The following is a 17,540-nucleotide window of genomic DNA, read 5'->3' on the forward strand; positions in this document are numbered from 1 at the left end:
GGTTTCCTTTTGCAGGGACAAGTTACTGAGAACCAACACGGGTTTTCCGCGGTATTGGAGAGGAAGCCAAACTCCCCATACAGTATTTAATCCAAACACTTTTACCCTGCTGTTGCAGATCCTCCTGGACCTCTGAGCATTTCCTGTCAAGTTCCAAATCACACACATGTTCGCTGCTCGTGGGTCAATTCCGTGCAAACCTTGCTGCCAGCTAAATACAACGCCTCCTTCAGGTAAATTGAAGCACTGACACGAAACCATTAGATCTTTGTTCCATATGGCATATCAAATTGCACATTTTTGTTTAACGATACGTTAATGGATTTTATGTTTGAATACATTTGTAGCTTTATATTGATGGTTTAAATGCCGACCCAAATGGCAAAGTTGCTTCAATCAAGAGCATGCCTATGTTAACGCGCTTCAAAGGATGATAACATCATGAAATCTATTGAACTCAATTTGAATTCAAGTTCAGTCAAGCAGAAGAGGTAGAAGAATGGGTGACGAGTAAACAGGACGCAGGATCTGGTGTTTGCCAAGGCTGATTGACGTATGTGTGAGTTGAAGGCTGGCATTGTTCGCTGCCCAAAACTTCCACAATAGACAACTGAGCCACAATACAAGCAGGCATCAAAGATGCTAACCTGGTGTAGCTGGTTTGCTTTTAAAAACCATCAGTGGCAGTATAGAGGATGTGAGCATGAGAACCATGACTGACAGAGCATGATTTTCTTTTTGACAAATTAGTAGTTATACATCAGATATATTGGACCACTTTTCAGATTTCACTCTCCACGTGAATCGCTGAGCTTAAGTATAAGCTGAAGAGATTGCCTGGAGATATTGGACGTTAAAACATATATCTTTCTTTTTCTCCAGGGGAAATAAACAAGACTGGAGGCCTTGTGTGGTGGACTCGACCAACAGGCACTGTGAAGTAGACGACTCTAGCTTCTGGCAGGCCATTCATACCGTCAGGATCACAGAGACCAACGCGCTTGGGTCATATAGCACGTCTGCCTGGTTCAAGTTGTATGAGCTATGTAAGATTTCTCATATTTGTATTTATATATACATAATATACGTTTTACATTTGGATATCTCTTAATTAAAATGCATTTAATCAATCCTTTTTTTCCACACAAAACAAAAGAGAAAAACTATCCCTTCACACAGACAACCCCATTTAACATCAACATTTAATCACTGGGGAATATTGTTTTGTTCACAGTGCCATCAGGTTAAATGAGATCAAGATAGAGCAGTAAAGACCATTTCATTCTGAAACAATAGTAGAAACGAGTGTGTTTGAAATTTACATTTATCTTTCCTATAGCTTTAAGTGTGTTGTGAGATGGAGAACATTGAATGAAATACTGTGATGCCTACAATTCATCTTGAGAAAAACTCCCTACTATCAATCCTTAACAAATAATACATTCTTTACAAATAAACCTTACTTACATTATTTGTTTTGTCATGATACCAATTATACTAGTGATCACCTCTAGATCATTTTCTTTGCTCGCTTTCTGCACCTTGAGGAAAAGCCGTATATCATGTGCAGCACAATTGTAATAATGAATCTTGCCCCCTTGGTCCATAAAACATGAACCCAATTATCCAGTTCAGTGTCCTGTATCACATTAATCCATGAGTCAGACCACAGATGAGTAGCTGAAGCAAAATGATTTTAATCAACAAAAGATATTCTGAAAAGTTCTGTTTTTTTTGTCATTGAAGTAACACAAGTCTATCTTTATCACAGTAAAGCCAAATCCTCCACAGTCTGTGATGGTCACGGAGGTTGAAGGTTTTTCAATGAGGATCAAAGTCTCATGGAGTTATCCTTCCTCGTGGCCGGAGGATGACGGCTTCCCGCTTATGTTTCAAATCAGATATCGACCGCAAGGCTCATCATACTGGTCAAAGGTTAGTATAGTATCTCAGTGCCCATGACCACCTGAGAATATTGGATTTTGTTCAAGCTTGCAATTAAGAAAATGTACATTTTCGGCTAAATATAAATTCAGTAAACTTGTTGTAATATTCTCTGTACTAGTCATGGGATTTGCTGCTGATAACTGTTTTCATTTTTTACTTGTCTCTTCGTCAGTTTTACACGGAGAACAGCGAATTCACGATCTACGATGCCCTGACCGGTTACCTTCACCAGATCCAAGTCAGAGCTCAGGACGAGGTGAACTCTGACAGTCAGTGGAGTGAATGGAGTCCAGTGCAGTATGTTCAACCTTGGAAAGGTGAGGGATCACATACAGACTCCATTGAAATAAGATTATATTGGTTGGATGGTTATTCACTGTGATTTATAAATTATTTAAAAAGTTGACTGGAACAAAAACAATCAAATCAAATTGAAATCTGGAGATAAAAAAAAATGCAACGATTTATTTAAAAAACTACAAAAACAAAATATTACACTCGCACATGTAAATACACATATTTAACTAAGTAGTATTCAGTAAAACATTTTCTCGGTTCCTATACTAGCGGAATTATGCTTAAAAATTATAACCTTTTTTGAATGAATTCTCTGGTAATTGGTGTGTTTGTAACTTTCATGGAAGATGCTACATTTGAACCAACTGATGAAATCCCAGAAGACTATACCTTCCCTTTCATCACCAAGCCTGAAACGTCCACAGCAAAAACGCACAGTAAGACTTGCTATTAAACGCTCAAATGCTTTGTCTCTCACTATCCGACACATCTAATTGTTTTGTTTTCAGAATGTTTATCAAAAGAAATACATTTAATTCAGGTATAATGGCATATGCACAAAATAAAAGGTTGTTGTTCAACATATCTTTTCCTGACATTCCCGCAAGCAAAATGTAATTATCATTCAACTTCCATGTGGATTAGAGATGAACAAATGTATATACATTTCTAGTTGTCTTTTAATGTGAGATAATGACCTTTGTTTTTAACTATTATGACAGTAAGGTGTTAAACTAACTACATACATTGTAAAATGTGACATCTTTAAAATGATGCTCGTATATTTACAAACACACACAGCATGACAGCAGCAGCAGCCGTCTGTGAGAAGAGTGTCTGTTGTTGCTGTTGGTACGATGCAGGCTAAGCAGCTTCCGCTGGGCTTCATCACCAAATGACACATAATTGCTTTAAATTGTTACTAACCCCCTACACACACACACTAATGACAAGCACACACTCAGGCAACCGCAGGACACCTCATGTAAACAACAACATATTAGGCCATGTTCACCCTCCTGACTATACTTAATGTATACAAGCTTATTCTGCACATTTATGCACACACTGATGGTCGATTATAGCCTTAATGCTGCTAAAAACACATATTTCTAAATGCATGTTGACATCATTGTCCGACTACAGGACAGAAATTGTGATTTATTTATTAATTATTTTTGCGATTAAGCCCAGATAAGCCTGATTTGATCTGCACCTGAGTCGCGTCTGCACCAGGCATGGAAGAATAAAATAGTCCAACACTTACAGTATATTAATAGATAATTTATGCCGTATTAGTTCTTTTGTTTGTTCCCGATGTCTCTCATTGAATAGATAGACATGCCATTAACCATGTTGTGGATTCGGTTGAGTTATTTTGTGTTGGTTCACAGCAGCAAGACTTGCACACGGTTAATTAAATTCAATGGTTAAAGTTAAGGAATTACATTTACAGCATATTTAATCACTTATTGTGACCTAATTTGTTCTTCTTTTTTTTTGGAACCTCCAAAAGCAGTGATGACTCATATTGAAATAACATGGATATTGCAACAAGTGCTTGCTTCAATTCCATGGAAATTATCTGCTTTGTCTCCCCGTGAGAAAATATATTTTGGATCTCAGGCAGAAATATGAATCATGTGTGAGCGCAGTACCTTAAATTACAAAACTGAGAAGTAATTACAATCACTGCTGGTTTCGAAGGTTTCAAGCACCACCAACCCTTCCGAATTATTACTACATTTCTCTTTTAAGATTGTTATTTATATATATATATATAATATATATATATATATATATAAATTAGGGTTGGGTTGTTTATTAAGGGAGTTATTGTCGGTTGACTTGAGATTTGTTGTATTTCTAGTTACACCTATATAACCTCGTGTTCGTACAAGTTAAAAGTGCTGACTCGAGCGTCTCCTCCCTCAGATCCTGATCCCGAAGAGGAAGCTAACTTGGGTTTGGTTATTCTACTGGTCTTGTTCTCCGTGGTGATCATCATCACCGTCCTTTCCCTCATCTTTGTCATGTGGTAAGACTCGACACACAAACACACTCGTCCGTCCCTCACACATGTACAACTACTCATGTGTATTATTTAATTCTAGGGTGAAACAGAGGCGGCGGAGTCAACTAAGCAAACACGATCTCACCTCGATGGTCAAGATGAAGGCCATGCCAATTTAGAGTGAGTACTTCAAAATGCCGACTTTTATTATCAAAGAATTGAAATGCTGAGTATTTTTGTTTGCTTAAATTTGCATGTGGTTAGCATGATCGCTTCACAGCTCGACCTTTGTGACATTTTTTTGTGGAGTTTGTATGTTCTCCCGATGTTGTGTGGGTTTACTCCGGGCACTCCGGTTTCCTCCCACAGTACGAAAACATAAATAGGTTGATTGGAAACTTGGGGAAATTGTCCATAAGTATGAGTGTGTGAAGGGTTGTGTGTCCTGTCCAGGGTGTCCCCTGCATCACTACTGAAGAAACTGGGTTCCAGCCCCCCACATAATAAGGGATTAAGTGGGGAAAAAAATGAATAAATAAATGTGGTTGTGATGAATGAGCTGTTATACCAGGGAACTATATTTACTTAAGGGGCCACATTGTAAACTGGAGTTTTACTGAGTGGCCCTCGAGACTAATTGACTGATAGAAAAGAAAAAAAAGTCTTGATAAAATGAAAATAAAAAATAAATAAAAATTGTTCTATATTATTTTACATTATATTAATTGTTTTAACTGTACATGCAATATTAAAATATCCGTGGGTGTCAAAATGATGACACTTTGCTCGATTTTTCTTTAATAAACTCAAATTAAGTCCAAACAAAGAACGTATAAGTCATAGTTTAACTTGTAATTATTAATAAATAATACAAATTTTAAAGGGTTTTTTTAGGTTTTAAGTTTGCCACTTTGTTATACGTACTGAGTTTTAGCTCAGCTCTAGTAATGAAGTAGTTAAGAAGGTTTGTAGGTCTGTAGTTAAGAAGGTTTATTTAAATAAGGAAACACACAATGAAGTATTTAACCTTCATAAATAAGTTTCTGAAAAGTGTTCTTGAAACTCCTCAGGTTGGATCCGAGCTCCTTTGTCCCGTCGGCCTGTTCTAGGGCTCCACACAACGGTAGCAGGTCTCAACACACGCCGTCCAAGATTCCCAGGATGCATCAGTGGCCGAACATTTCTTGACACTAAAACCACCTCGATGACTGATCTCAACCTGAGGGCGGTTCCACTGTAACTCACCTTCTCAGCGGATGGATGGAGACTTCTCTTTCTTTGATTCACTTCAAGTGGAACTCTGGAGCGTCCACCCCTTTTTCACAAGAGGATCTGAAGTGTCCCTCAATTCCTTGACTTGATGCTGTGAAGGACTCAAAACTTCTCCGGGTCTTCTCTGCGTCCGATGCCAAAGCAGCAGGGAGCGGCAGGATAAACTGGTAAAGTTCAGTCTTGAGTAGATTCGTTGCATGTCGTTTATTGTTTCCTCTCGTTCCTGACGAACCAATGAGAGCGATAGTGGCCTTTTTTTCACCGAGCACCAGCATTTAAGGGGTTTGAAAAAAAAAAAAAAAGGAAAACAATTTCATTGTGAAATTGACTTTTCTATTATGACTGTTCCCTCTTTTTTTGGGGGGGAGTTCGAGTTCACGTCAGGGCTGCACAGTGTCAATCAAACATGACGTCGCTCTACAAACACCTGATGACGCCGGTGGAGTCGAGGCTCCGATCTGTGTTGTTTCAGGTTGTTCTGATGACATGTTGATCCGGGGGGTGTCAGTCTGGCAACCATGGCTGCGTCTGTTTGTACTGTGAGGGTCCTGCGTAGTTTCATCCTCGTTTCTGTCCGTAACTACTGTGCTTCTCTTTCAATTCATGCTGCAAATAAACACAAGCGGGACAAAGAAAATCCATGAAAGAAGAAATATTTTTCTCCTCTTAACAAATGCTGGGAAAAAACATTTTGAGTACTTACCGGCATGTTATTGTAAAAAAAGAAAAAAAAATCCTGCCCATGAAATACTAATTTATGGCCATAATTGAAATTCTTCAAGTACTTTCCACTAGTGATGGTCTGATGAAGCTTCATGAAGCAGTGTCATTTTGTCTAGACGTCAGTAGGTGGCGCCATTATGAAAATGATGATGTTTCGTTAGAACAGTTAAAACAAATGAAAATAGTGCAGAGACAGCCATCTAGTGGGCTTTGAATAGAATGACACTGCTTCATGAAACTTCATCAGACCATCACTACTTTCCCCTGATCATTATAGATCAATATAGCTCAATTGGTAGAGTATATGTATATGAATTAAGTAATTGATTTTATTTTTGTCCAGGACTCTACGTTCTAAAAGATTAAACTTTCTATCAAAGTGAAAATCCAACATGGATTTACGGATGTCCGCTGCGTTTCAAGCTTCACTTTGAAGTGACCCTGGTCTGGAAAAGCACTATATAAATACAAATTACTTACTTACTTACTTCCTTAATGTCCTGCTCAACATTTCCCTCTTCGTCCCGTCCTTCACCTGACCTCAGGATCGCCCCTCGCCCTCGACACTTCTGTTCTAAAAACGTGGATATTGTGCAGCTCTGATCAGAACATGTATAGTCTTTTTATGTTATTTGTCAACGTGTGTTTATGATCACTTTTAATCCAAAATGGATGTTAAAACGTACTTTATAAAAACTGTTTTAGGGTTGTATTTGAGAAAAAACGAGGGGGGGGTTGTATGCACTTTCTTTCACCGAGTAGTTAATATTGAGGTTTTCCTGAATCATTCAGAGGTTTTACTTGTTACAGATGTCGACGCTCCCTCACAACAGCACCACAGCTAACTAGCCGACTCTTGATCCACTCGCTGTTGTGTGTTACGGTCGACGAAAAATAAATGGTTCTGCTGTGATGTGCGGGTGCTCGGGAGGATGAAAAAAAGCCCTAAATACCTCGTGTGTCTGTTTTTCGTTCCGCTCTGACACTTCCGCTTGCAAATCCTCAAATCGCGGCCAAACTTTTCTTCCGCAGAGAAGACGCTTTAAAGAATCTTTGTTTCTCTGCTGCTGATTTACTGTCGACCCACAACAGAAGCATCTGAATCCAACGGGTCACACTCTGTCCACACACACACACACACACACACACACACACACACACACACACACACACACACACACACACACACACACACACACACACACACACACACCGAAGAGAGACTAGACCAGGGGCCGAAAAAAAAGTATATATGTCGGCTCAATATATCTTAATTATCTTTTTGTTTATCCTCCTTCTAAATACACTCGACAAGATGATTCATTTCGATCACTATAATTTTTACCGTAATTGAAAGTCCCTTATTGATTGATAATCTACGTTCCTTATTTTAAAGACTGGCATCTTTATATGTCACCATATCAACATGAACATTAATCTACTAGAAATTATGATGAAATCATACATTTGAATCTTCATTTTGATTTATATTTAGTCGCTTTTCTTGTATTGTGCAAAAAATTGAAGGTGGACGTGTCCCACTTTCTTCCACTTACACTATGGTTTGATGGAAAATCTTGAAAATGACAGGAAATCTTAAAGTTGAAAGTTTAAGGTCTGAATAAAAGTAAAACTTGTCATTTTAAACATTTCATTTACATTGAATTTCACACAATATTTGTGCCACTATCAATTTATTTTTGCATGATGATCTTTCTTACACACATGATGCCAAAATCAAGTAAAAAACATCCTTAGAAAACATTTAATTATATCTTATTCAGTCACTAAATTACCAATATTGATATTTAAAATAATCCACTCTCCCAGTGAAAGAGACACATGTGTAAGCCAGTGTTAAAATGTTTAATACAAATCTAGAATTTGTAAGTGTGTGTGGACAGATCACAAGGCGCATAAACATTCATTATTTTCAAGTATTATTGCGATTCAATCTTGTGTATCGTTGCGTATGACATGGTTTCAAAAAAAAAAAAAAAAAAGACCATATAAAATGGATATTTTCTTTTGTCTGTAAAGGGGAATTGTGTAGTCGTGGACTCTTGTGGCTTCCAATAGCTAATATTTGATTTCTTCTGGTCAACATTGACAAAAACAGGTCTGGGAAATAATGTCAGCGGCCAGTAATAGAGCGTGACCTTGTCGAGAGGTCACAGCAGAACCTTGACTGCACGCTTTTCCCGACTGTGTGTGTCCTTCTCCCAGTGATATGAAGCTCCGTGAAACTGCTTTGTTTGTGTTTGTCTCGGATCAATGATTACAACCATCTTCAAAAACAAAAAATATATAATGTAAAGAACATTTAAAAAGGTATTTTGGATCTTTAAATAGTTGGATTTCTGAAGATTGAAATGGTTCAAAGACAGATTGATATAAAACCATTGTCAAATAGTTGATTTCAATGTTAAACAGCTCAACTATTTCTTAGTTAAACACATTTTTGTTGCAAGTTGTAAATTCATGTTTTTCTCTGTTTTCGTGTAAATTGGCTTCGACACTTTTTTTTCCTCGTGGTGTTTACGTCGGATGAAGCCTGCTAGGTTTTATCTCTCAAACTCTCAGATGTACATAGTTTTGTCTTTTCACGTCAAAGACCCAAATCACCATAAGCTGTTTTCTTTCTTGTTCTTGTATGGTTTTTTTTGTGAAATAATAAAAAAATATACTATTTTATCACAGATCTGTATTAAAGACTACGTTCTTTTTTCCACAACAAACTCACCTCTTCTTCTTTTACCTTGTATTTCTCTTTCCACATGTTCTTCTTCCTAAATTTACCAGAAACTTGTTATTCACTGATGAAGCTTCATGAAGCATCATCCCATTTATTTATTTTTCAGTAGGTGGCGCTATCAGTGAAACAATGAAGAAGCTGTTAATAGAGTAGCAGTTCAAAGCGATTTCAGAGCGCCCTCTAGTGGGCTCTGAAAATAGTAACACTGCTCCATGAAGCTTCATCAGTGCACTTAAAAAATTGGTTAGCGAGGTCGCCTCACAGAAATAAGGTTGCTGGTTCAATTCCAGGCCGAGCCAACCTTTCTGTGTGGAGTTTGTATTTTCTCCTTGAATTGAGTTGGTTTACTCTGGGCACTCCGGTTTCCTCCCAAAGTCCAAAAACATACAGAGGTTGAAAACTTTGGGAAAAATTGTCCATAGGTATGAGTGTTTGTGAAGGGTTGTCTGTCTTTTTGTGCCCTGTGGCAGACTGGGGTCCTGTCCAGAGAGTCCCCTGCCTCTTGCCCTATGATACTGGGATAGCCTCCCGGTGACCCCGATAAGGGATAAAGCGGTAGAAAATGAATGAATGAAACTTCTCGCTATAAAATGTTCTATATTGAATCACAAAAGACGTTTATTTTCTGAGGAACAGAATCATAATTCCCTTATAGACTTGCATGGAAACATGAGTTTCCACTATTTCAATAAAAAAAACCAGATGTTATCTGCTGTGGCTCGCCCTGGTCAGCAGGAAAAGCAAATTCACTTTTCTTGATAAATACGTGGGAAAGAGTCGTTGATGATCACAGCGAGTGGAAACTGAGTCAGCTCGAACACCTTCCTTCCTGCGACAGCAAATTCAGGAGATCGGCGATTAGCAGCGCGACTGAGATCCGGAGCGAGAGGTAATGTCGGGTCGAGCCAGGGTTCATGAGCTACTGTGAGCATTTAGTTACTTAGGATTAAAAATAAATAACAATTCACAATCTTTGAAGATTTTTATTAAGATAAAAAGAACACTACGACTAAATCTGTTTTTTAAAAGTTAATTCATACTTTACAATCAGTTTGTTTAAAACAAAAGTGTGAACATGTGCAAACGTAATAATAAGCCACAACAACTAAAAAAACGCGTTCCATCCCATCTGGTAGCATTTCTTTAAAAAAATAAAAAAAATAAAACATGATAGCAGCAGCAAGGAAATAAGATAAGAAGTTTTTTTTTTCTCTTTGTCGGTACAGCGAATATTAGAAAGTTCACTTTGTCGACATCTAGTGGACAAAAGTGGGAATGAACTCACCGTTACAAATAAAAGATACATTTTATAGAATACATCATAAATTTAAAAAAAAACAGTGAATTAAGAACGAGTTAAGTTAAATGTCATCGTGACTTAAGGTGGTTATAGTGCCAGGAATGATTCACACGTCACATTGAAAAAAAGGAAAAGAAAAAAAAAGTGCTAATAAATATGAGTTACAAAGTTGATTATTCATCTTCACCATCATCACCATCACAAGAACCAATTCTCAACATAAACATACATATTTTCTCCACTTCAAACAATATTTAATGATTCACGGAGCAAAAGCAGCATCTAAAAAATAAAAAAAACCTCAGCTGGTTTCGAATGTTTTCCTGAAAACGTCCATCAAAGAGAGAAATGCCGGTGGTGACGAATCATCGAAGACGGGGGATGACAGAAAAACTAATGTTGGCACTAATATATATTCCTCATAATCCTAAAGAGTCCTTAGAGATTAAACTACTTGTTAAATCTACATGATAACGTCGATGACCACAGTTGTGAAGATTCAAACGATCTCTCTCTAGACGTCGATGGCGACTCCGTGTTTGGTGGAGATCATGTCTCTGGTGCCCGTCAGGTACATGAGCACCGAGCACAGGTGAGGTAAGGTGGCCGTCGTGCTCACGTACAGCCAGTAGGGCAGCGGCGCCGTGTTGCCGAACGGACACACCCACAGGCCGTGGCGGACGGCGTCGCGGACGTGGTGCGTCGCCATGGCGACGAACAGCATCCAGGGCAGCGAGCACCAGGCGTCTTTGAGGCGACCCACCCACATGAGGAAGCGAAGCGAGAGGCAGAGGAGGGGGATGAGCGAGGAGCAGTGCAGGGGAGGACGCTGAGGGAGGGACACGGCGGCCTGTAGGGGGCGACACCAGGGTCTATTAGTGTATACTGTGTATAAAAAAAGATTAATACAAGTATAAATAAATGAGTTAACGTGATAGTGTCGTAAACTTCTGAGCTCCATGTTTTTTATTTCAATGCTAAATATTAGGAGTGTGTATCGGCAAGAGTCGGGCGTACGTTAAGAATCACGATATAGAGTAGTGATGGTCTGATGAAGCTTCATGAAGCAGCGTCGTTATTGTCAGAGTCCACTAGATGGCGGTCTCTGCACTGTTTTCCTTTGTTTTAATGAAACGACACATCATTTTTAAACTGATGGCGCCACCTACGGACCTCTGAACAACATGACACTGCTTCATGAAGCTTCATCAGACCATCACTAATATACAGTAGAGGCAATGACATGATATATCTTGAGTTACTGCGTTACTGTAGAAACGAGGATATATTTGTTGTATTGTACGAGTTGTCATTTTACAGACCACGTGACTTTTGACGAAGTCGTAACCGCTTTCATTTTTGTTTTGAAAACAGCATCTTTTAAAGCTGACGTTTAGCAAGAGTTTGGAGGGGACTGTATCCTCTCGTCCTCAGTCACTGTTAGTAAAATCCTGCAAGTTTCCCAATACTTTAGCTGCAGAGGATATAAATGACTGCTGCCATCTAGCAGCTGGAAGTACTATTGCAACACAAAAGTAAACAAACGCTGTAAATATATGCGTTTTACTTGTAAATTAAAAAAGAACATATATTTATTTAATTATTTTATTTTAAACACTTTATTGAAATATAAACAATAAAGAACTATGATAAAAAAATATTTTTTTATCATAGCATATATTTACAGCATTTGTTTACTTTTGTGTCGCAATAGTACTTCCAGCTGCTAGATGGCAGCAGTCCTTTATATCCTCTGCAGCTTAAGTCTTGGGAAACTTGCAGGATTTTACTAACAGTGACTGAGGACAAGAGGATACAGTCCACTCCAAACTTTTGCTTTTAAAAGCTTTAAAAGATGCTGTTTTCAAAACAAAAATTAAAGCGAAATGATTTGAAAGCCAAAAATAAATAAAAAATAATTCAATTTCAGTGCATTTTTTTTTTTAAATGCAGTATTCTGATTAAATAAATATTGTGATAATTGAGTGTATCAATATTTTCTTACTTAATGTCTAACAACAATAATGACGTTGCTCTGACCTTGAGTGACAACGAGCCGGCCATGTAAAAGTGATCCACATCGATGAGTGACGCCAGGAGACCGGCCAGCAGCACCTCGTACAGATCGCTCTTTTTCCTGAGTCCGATGACGACCGCCCAGGACCAGAGTCCGATCAGTCCGTGGGTGGCGTTGTCCAGGATGGCGCGCAGCCACAGGTGGTGCTGGATGACGGACAGCTGGAGCGCGTGGTCAGCCACCACGCAGAACACGCCCAGACCCGCCGAGGCCAGCACGGACGCGGAACTGAAGGTCTGGAGAAGGGCCTGAGCCTTCTCCGTCTCCACCGCCAGGCTCAAGGGCGCCGGGGGGGCGCCCTCACCCCGGAGCCCCAGACCCAGCAAGGGGGATCCTGAGGGGGACGAGTCCAGCTTGGTGTAGATCCCCTGCATGTTTGCTTAGTCGCCAACTGCAGGTCACTAGGAGTGTTTTAGACTGAAAGAGATGGATGAGAGAAGACGTTTAACATATTTTCTAACAACAGAATTATTGATAAATACACAAATACACAAGCACACGTTCAAATAGATCACTAGGGATGATCCGATCAGGTCTGATGGAGCCGATCACTTTGAGTAGATCACATATACTGGCTGTAAATTATTTCATTTATTCATTATGAGTGCTTCTTGCTACATGTTATGGGGGGAAAACAACCATGAAATCACCTTAAATAAGACATGTTTGAAATCACACAATAACACTTTATTACACAATATTTAACAGATTAAGGCTTTCAAGCAAGCTAGATAGTTTATTAAAGTTAATTAAAATAGGCGATAAATCCCTAAGCGTTACCAAAGTTAAATATATTCAAGTAATAAAGTATAAAGTCATAGTTAAATGCATACATTGTTCATACATACATACATGAACATCGGAGTATGGCGTAATATTTTGTGCATGAACAAAATCTGATCGGAAATCAGCCAATTGATCGGAGCAGCACTAATAAATGCATGACGAATAACGGGACTTTTATCTCATAACTGAACTTAAACAGGAACTTAAACAGTCTTGAATGTAACTACCTACCTCGAGTTGTAGGAACATTGTTTAAGTCTTTTTAGAACCATTTGAAATTCAATTTGAGACCAACTTGACAATAAATCTGAACAAAATTTAATATAATCATTTTACCGAAATGTTTTTAAAAACATTAAAAAAAAACAATTTCCTGCACAAAGTACACCTTTACTTGGTTTTGTGTTTAGCTATGAAGAAAAATGTTGTGATGGTTTCATTGTTTTCTTAGTTTGGATATTGTAATTCTGTGTCAATTTGTAATTTTTTTTCTTCCATTCTTTATTTAGATTTTTAATTTTTATGATTTCATTGTATGATTAAATGATTAATATATATATATATATGTATACAAATAAAATCATGTAAACAAACACAGTATTTTCATATTTTAAACAAACATCTTACTCATCATGTGTTCACATTTTCAAGACTGAAAAACATTTTATTAAAGACATGTTTTAGGAACGTTATGTATTTTATTACGTTTTAAGGATCCAAGTTAAAACCCCACTGAACTGTTACACCAATAATGTGTCTTCTAGATATTTTTAAATTTTATTATTTTAGTATTTTCAGGCTCAATAAAAATAAGATCAACATATTGCTATGTGAACATTCATAAGAAAAAAAGACAAAGTGTTCCAATGAATTATTTAGTCACCGAGCGGTTATTTTTGTCACCTGACGTCAGCTGCTTTTACACATTTAATAACCAAAGACGTCGATAGAAAAGAAATAAGATCGAGTCAATAAAACTGTAACAAATCCTTGTATCAAAGCTTGATGCTTAGCAACAGCTAACTTGCTAATGTTCATGTTCGTGTAGGCGGAGAGCAGCCGACGCGATAATCGCTCGGAGAAATAAGAGCATAATTCAAGCCAATCCCTAGGAAAATACATTCTTCATACGAATATTATTGTACAGATTATTGTTTTGTGTTATTAATCCGCTACAAGAAAAATAAAAAAACACTCACTCCATTTGTTTCCTATGGTGATTCTAACTTGCTGTTGTTAAACGGCGGCTGCTGGATTGTAATGCAGCGCATTACTGACTCAGTGTGGACGGAGTATGTACTGCATGTTCAATGCTGTAATGATGATGTAAGCAGTGGCGGTTCTACACTGAATTACTCCCCGGGCGAGCCTCCCCCAGACATTTCACATCTTACAGTAACGATGTGTTTTATTACACAAAACAGTATAAACTTTCTGAATGTATTCTATATACATAAATATTGCAAAATATATCAGATGTATCAATGAAATAAAAACAATTATATAAAAAATAATATACAAATAAAATATAGGAACAATATTCTTAATAGCACAAATCCTTTATCACACAAATAACACACTCGAAAAAAAAAGATATATATTACACTGTCCCCGCGCCCCCCCTCCTTTCTTCTCTCACTCACAGCTGCACCTTGTCAGCGAGCAGCTGCTGCAGGGGGCGCCAGATCGCCTAAAACCGTGTTGCAGAGGCTCATTTTAATTTTTGTTATCAAGCGCTCGTGCCGATATGTCATGAAAAAATGCCGCCCCGAGCGGCTGCCCCGTTCGCCTGTACCTAAAACAGCTACTGCGCAGACACACACTGACACATGCGCACACACCAGTGACATGCACACAAACGCATAACTACACTTCACAAACAAACCTATAAAATGAATAAAACAAATGCGCACGCGCACACATAAAACGCATGCGCAAGCACACACATAAAACGAATGCGCACGCGCACACATAAAACGAATGCGCACGCGCATACATAAAACGAACGCACACGCGCACACATAAAACGAATGCGCACGCGCACACATAAAACGCATGCGCACGTGCACACATAAAACGAATGCGCAAGCGCACACATAAAACGAATGCGCACGCGCACACATAAAACGAATGTGCACGCGCACACATAAAACTAATGCGCACGCGCACACATAAAACGAATGCGCACGCGCACACACCTCATACAAAACCGTGTTGCAGAGGCGCATTTTAATTTTTGTTATCAAGCGCTCGTGCCGCCCCCGTATGTCATGAAAAAATGCCGCCCCGGGCGGCTGCCCCGTTCGCCCGTACCTAAAACCGCTACTGGATGTAAGTTAAACAAAAACTTTAGGTCGAGATATTTAATCAACTCTCCTTCCAACTGTAATATTTAGGAAGAATGCAAAAGGTAATTTAGCTTCAACTCAACACTATGGACAGAATAATACATGGTAGGATGATTCTTTTTTATCTCTAGCACCCTCACGTGGTGATGAACAGAACAGCCCATAACTGCTGACCATAGCCTTTAAAATATTTATATTTTTCACATTTAAAAGGATTTATTTTAATAATTCATCGGTATATTTGTATTTATTTACATTTTTAATTAATTTTCTAAACCTAATCCTAACCATGAGCCCATCCCTAAATAATAACACATTGAAATCTTGTTTTTTTTTTCCCCCCTATACCTCTTTTTGAAAACTTTTTTTGTATATAATTAATTTTTTTATATGACACATTAATAAGAAAAGAAAAGAATTAGTTATTTATTTTAGTTCGAGTCATATACAAATAAAGATCAGGTCGTATACAATACATTACAATGCATACAAAGTTGTACTGAAAACATTTATTTATAACGAGATTAAAATCCTACATCATTTTTTTTACGAGATTAGAGTTAGGGTTAGTATTAGTATTGTTATTTTTGTGTCTTCAAGATTTGTATCTAATTAACGTGTTTACGAATTATTCATACATATTTTTGTATTATTATTTAATTTTATTCAATTTCTTTCGATATCTAAATCATTTTCTATAACATAGTTCGAACCCTGACCCGTTTTTACATTTGTAAGAATTTATTATGTAGATTTTACAAGAAATTCATTATTTCATTTATAAAAAATAAAATAAATATTAGATATACGCTTTCGTTATCTATACATCATAATAAATGCATTACTCAACACTGACCTCTTCAGGCCAGGATTCAGTCATGAACTTCCAGGACGATAAATATAAAGCACGATAAATGACATAAATATAAATAAAAGTATAAATACATAACAAAATGTCAAAAATAAATTTGTAGATAGATATCAATATGTAAAAATAATAATACATTTTTCTATGTATATATAAATTTATTCATTCATACATTTTTACTTTTATTTATTTGTACTTGTATTTATACTTTTTTAGTTTTATTTATTTGTACTTGTATTTATACATTTTGTCTTTAATTTATTTATGTATTTATATATTTTGACTTTTATTTATTTGTTCATGTATTTATACATTTTGTCTTTCATTTATTCAAGTATTTATACATTTTGACTTTTATTTATCTGTGCATTTATTTATATATTTTGTCTTTAGTTGAACTATACATTTTGTCTTTTAGTTATTTATTTATTTATACATAAATATTTATATTTATTATGTAATTTATCGTCCTTCATACAAAAGCCCCCTTTGGTTCAGCGACTCCAACCAACGCACACAACTTCACACAGTGTGAGAACGACACTACGCAGCAAGTGTCACAACGGCTCAGTCAAATAGAAACCTTCACCTTCATAGCCACGGGAAAATCCCAAAAAATTAAACTAACTGAATGTTTTTTTAAAGACATTAATGAAAAAAAACGTTGATGAAAAGTCACATTAAGAACCAGACGACATGTCCAGAGCCGTCGAGCAGGAGCGTGTCTTTTCAGCCTGTTATCAGCAAAAGGTCAAAGCAGTCATTAGAGCCTGACAAGGTTGTTTAAGCCGACACAGCCACCAGGTTAATCCGGTTCAAATCATGGCGGCCGTACAAAAGAGAATGGCTGAACATTTCCATTGCCATTTAATTACATTTGGCAGAAAAACTTTCTGACCTTTTTTTTTTTTTTTTTTCCAGTGAATTTGGATTTAATAATATATATTGTATTTTCAATAATGCAAAGCAGCGCTCATGGCCTGCATCGGTGGAATAAAGTGTCGGGGAAACGTTGAGAAGGAGGAAGAGAGGATTTATAAAAGCAGGCGCAAACACAAAGAGGACTCAGGCTGACAGCGTTTGGATGGTGTATTGATTTGTCGTCGTCTCCCGATCGAGCTGCCAGAACTTGCAGGAAAGTGGCAGAGAGAGT

General features: G+C 37.4%; 2 protein-coding genes across 2 annotated transcripts in view; one reads left to right on the plus strand and one right to left on the minus strand.

The window, feature by feature from the left end:
- il11ra (interleukin 11 receptor subunit alpha) overlaps positions 1-8,952 on the plus strand; it is a 29,390-nt gene extending 20,438 nt beyond the window's left edge. Inside the window, exons 5-12 of the mRNA XM_087791387.1 lie at positions 119-233; positions 883-1,046; positions 1,772-1,935; positions 2,120-2,264; positions 2,592-2,681; positions 4,180-4,282; positions 4,359-4,438; positions 5,329-8,952. Coding sequence (XP_087647513.1) covers positions 119-233; positions 883-1,046; positions 1,772-1,935; positions 2,120-2,264; positions 2,592-2,681; positions 4,180-4,282; positions 4,359-4,437 — 860 coding nt within the window. The 3' untranslated portion in view covers position 4,438; positions 5,329-8,952. The remainder of the gene's footprint in view (positions 1-118; positions 234-882; positions 1,047-1,771; positions 1,936-2,119; positions 2,265-2,591; positions 2,682-4,179; positions 4,283-4,358; positions 4,439-5,328) is intronic.
- Positions 8,953-9,963: 1,011 nt separating this feature from the next.
- On the minus strand, positions 9,964-14,417 carry tmem267 (transmembrane protein 267). Its single transcript, XM_087792532.1, has 3 exons — positions 14,371-14,417; positions 12,349-12,802; positions 9,964-11,158 (listed from the first exon to the last, which is right to left on the minus strand). Exons 2-3 carry the CDS (start codon positions 12,757-12,759, stop codon positions 10,823-10,825), a joined length of 747 nt encoding a protein of 248 aa, XP_087648658.1. The 5' UTR covers positions 12,760-12,802; positions 14,371-14,417; the 3' UTR covers positions 9,964-10,822.
- Between the last annotated feature and the right edge of the window lie 3,123 nt (positions 14,418-17,540).

Source organism: Callionymus lyra, chromosome 5, assembly GCF_982586985.1.
Source record: "Callionymus lyra chromosome 5, fCalLyr1.hap1.1, whole genome shotgun sequence".
NCBI lineage: Eukaryota > Metazoa > Chordata > Actinopteri > Syngnathiformes > Callionymidae > Callionymus > Callionymus lyra.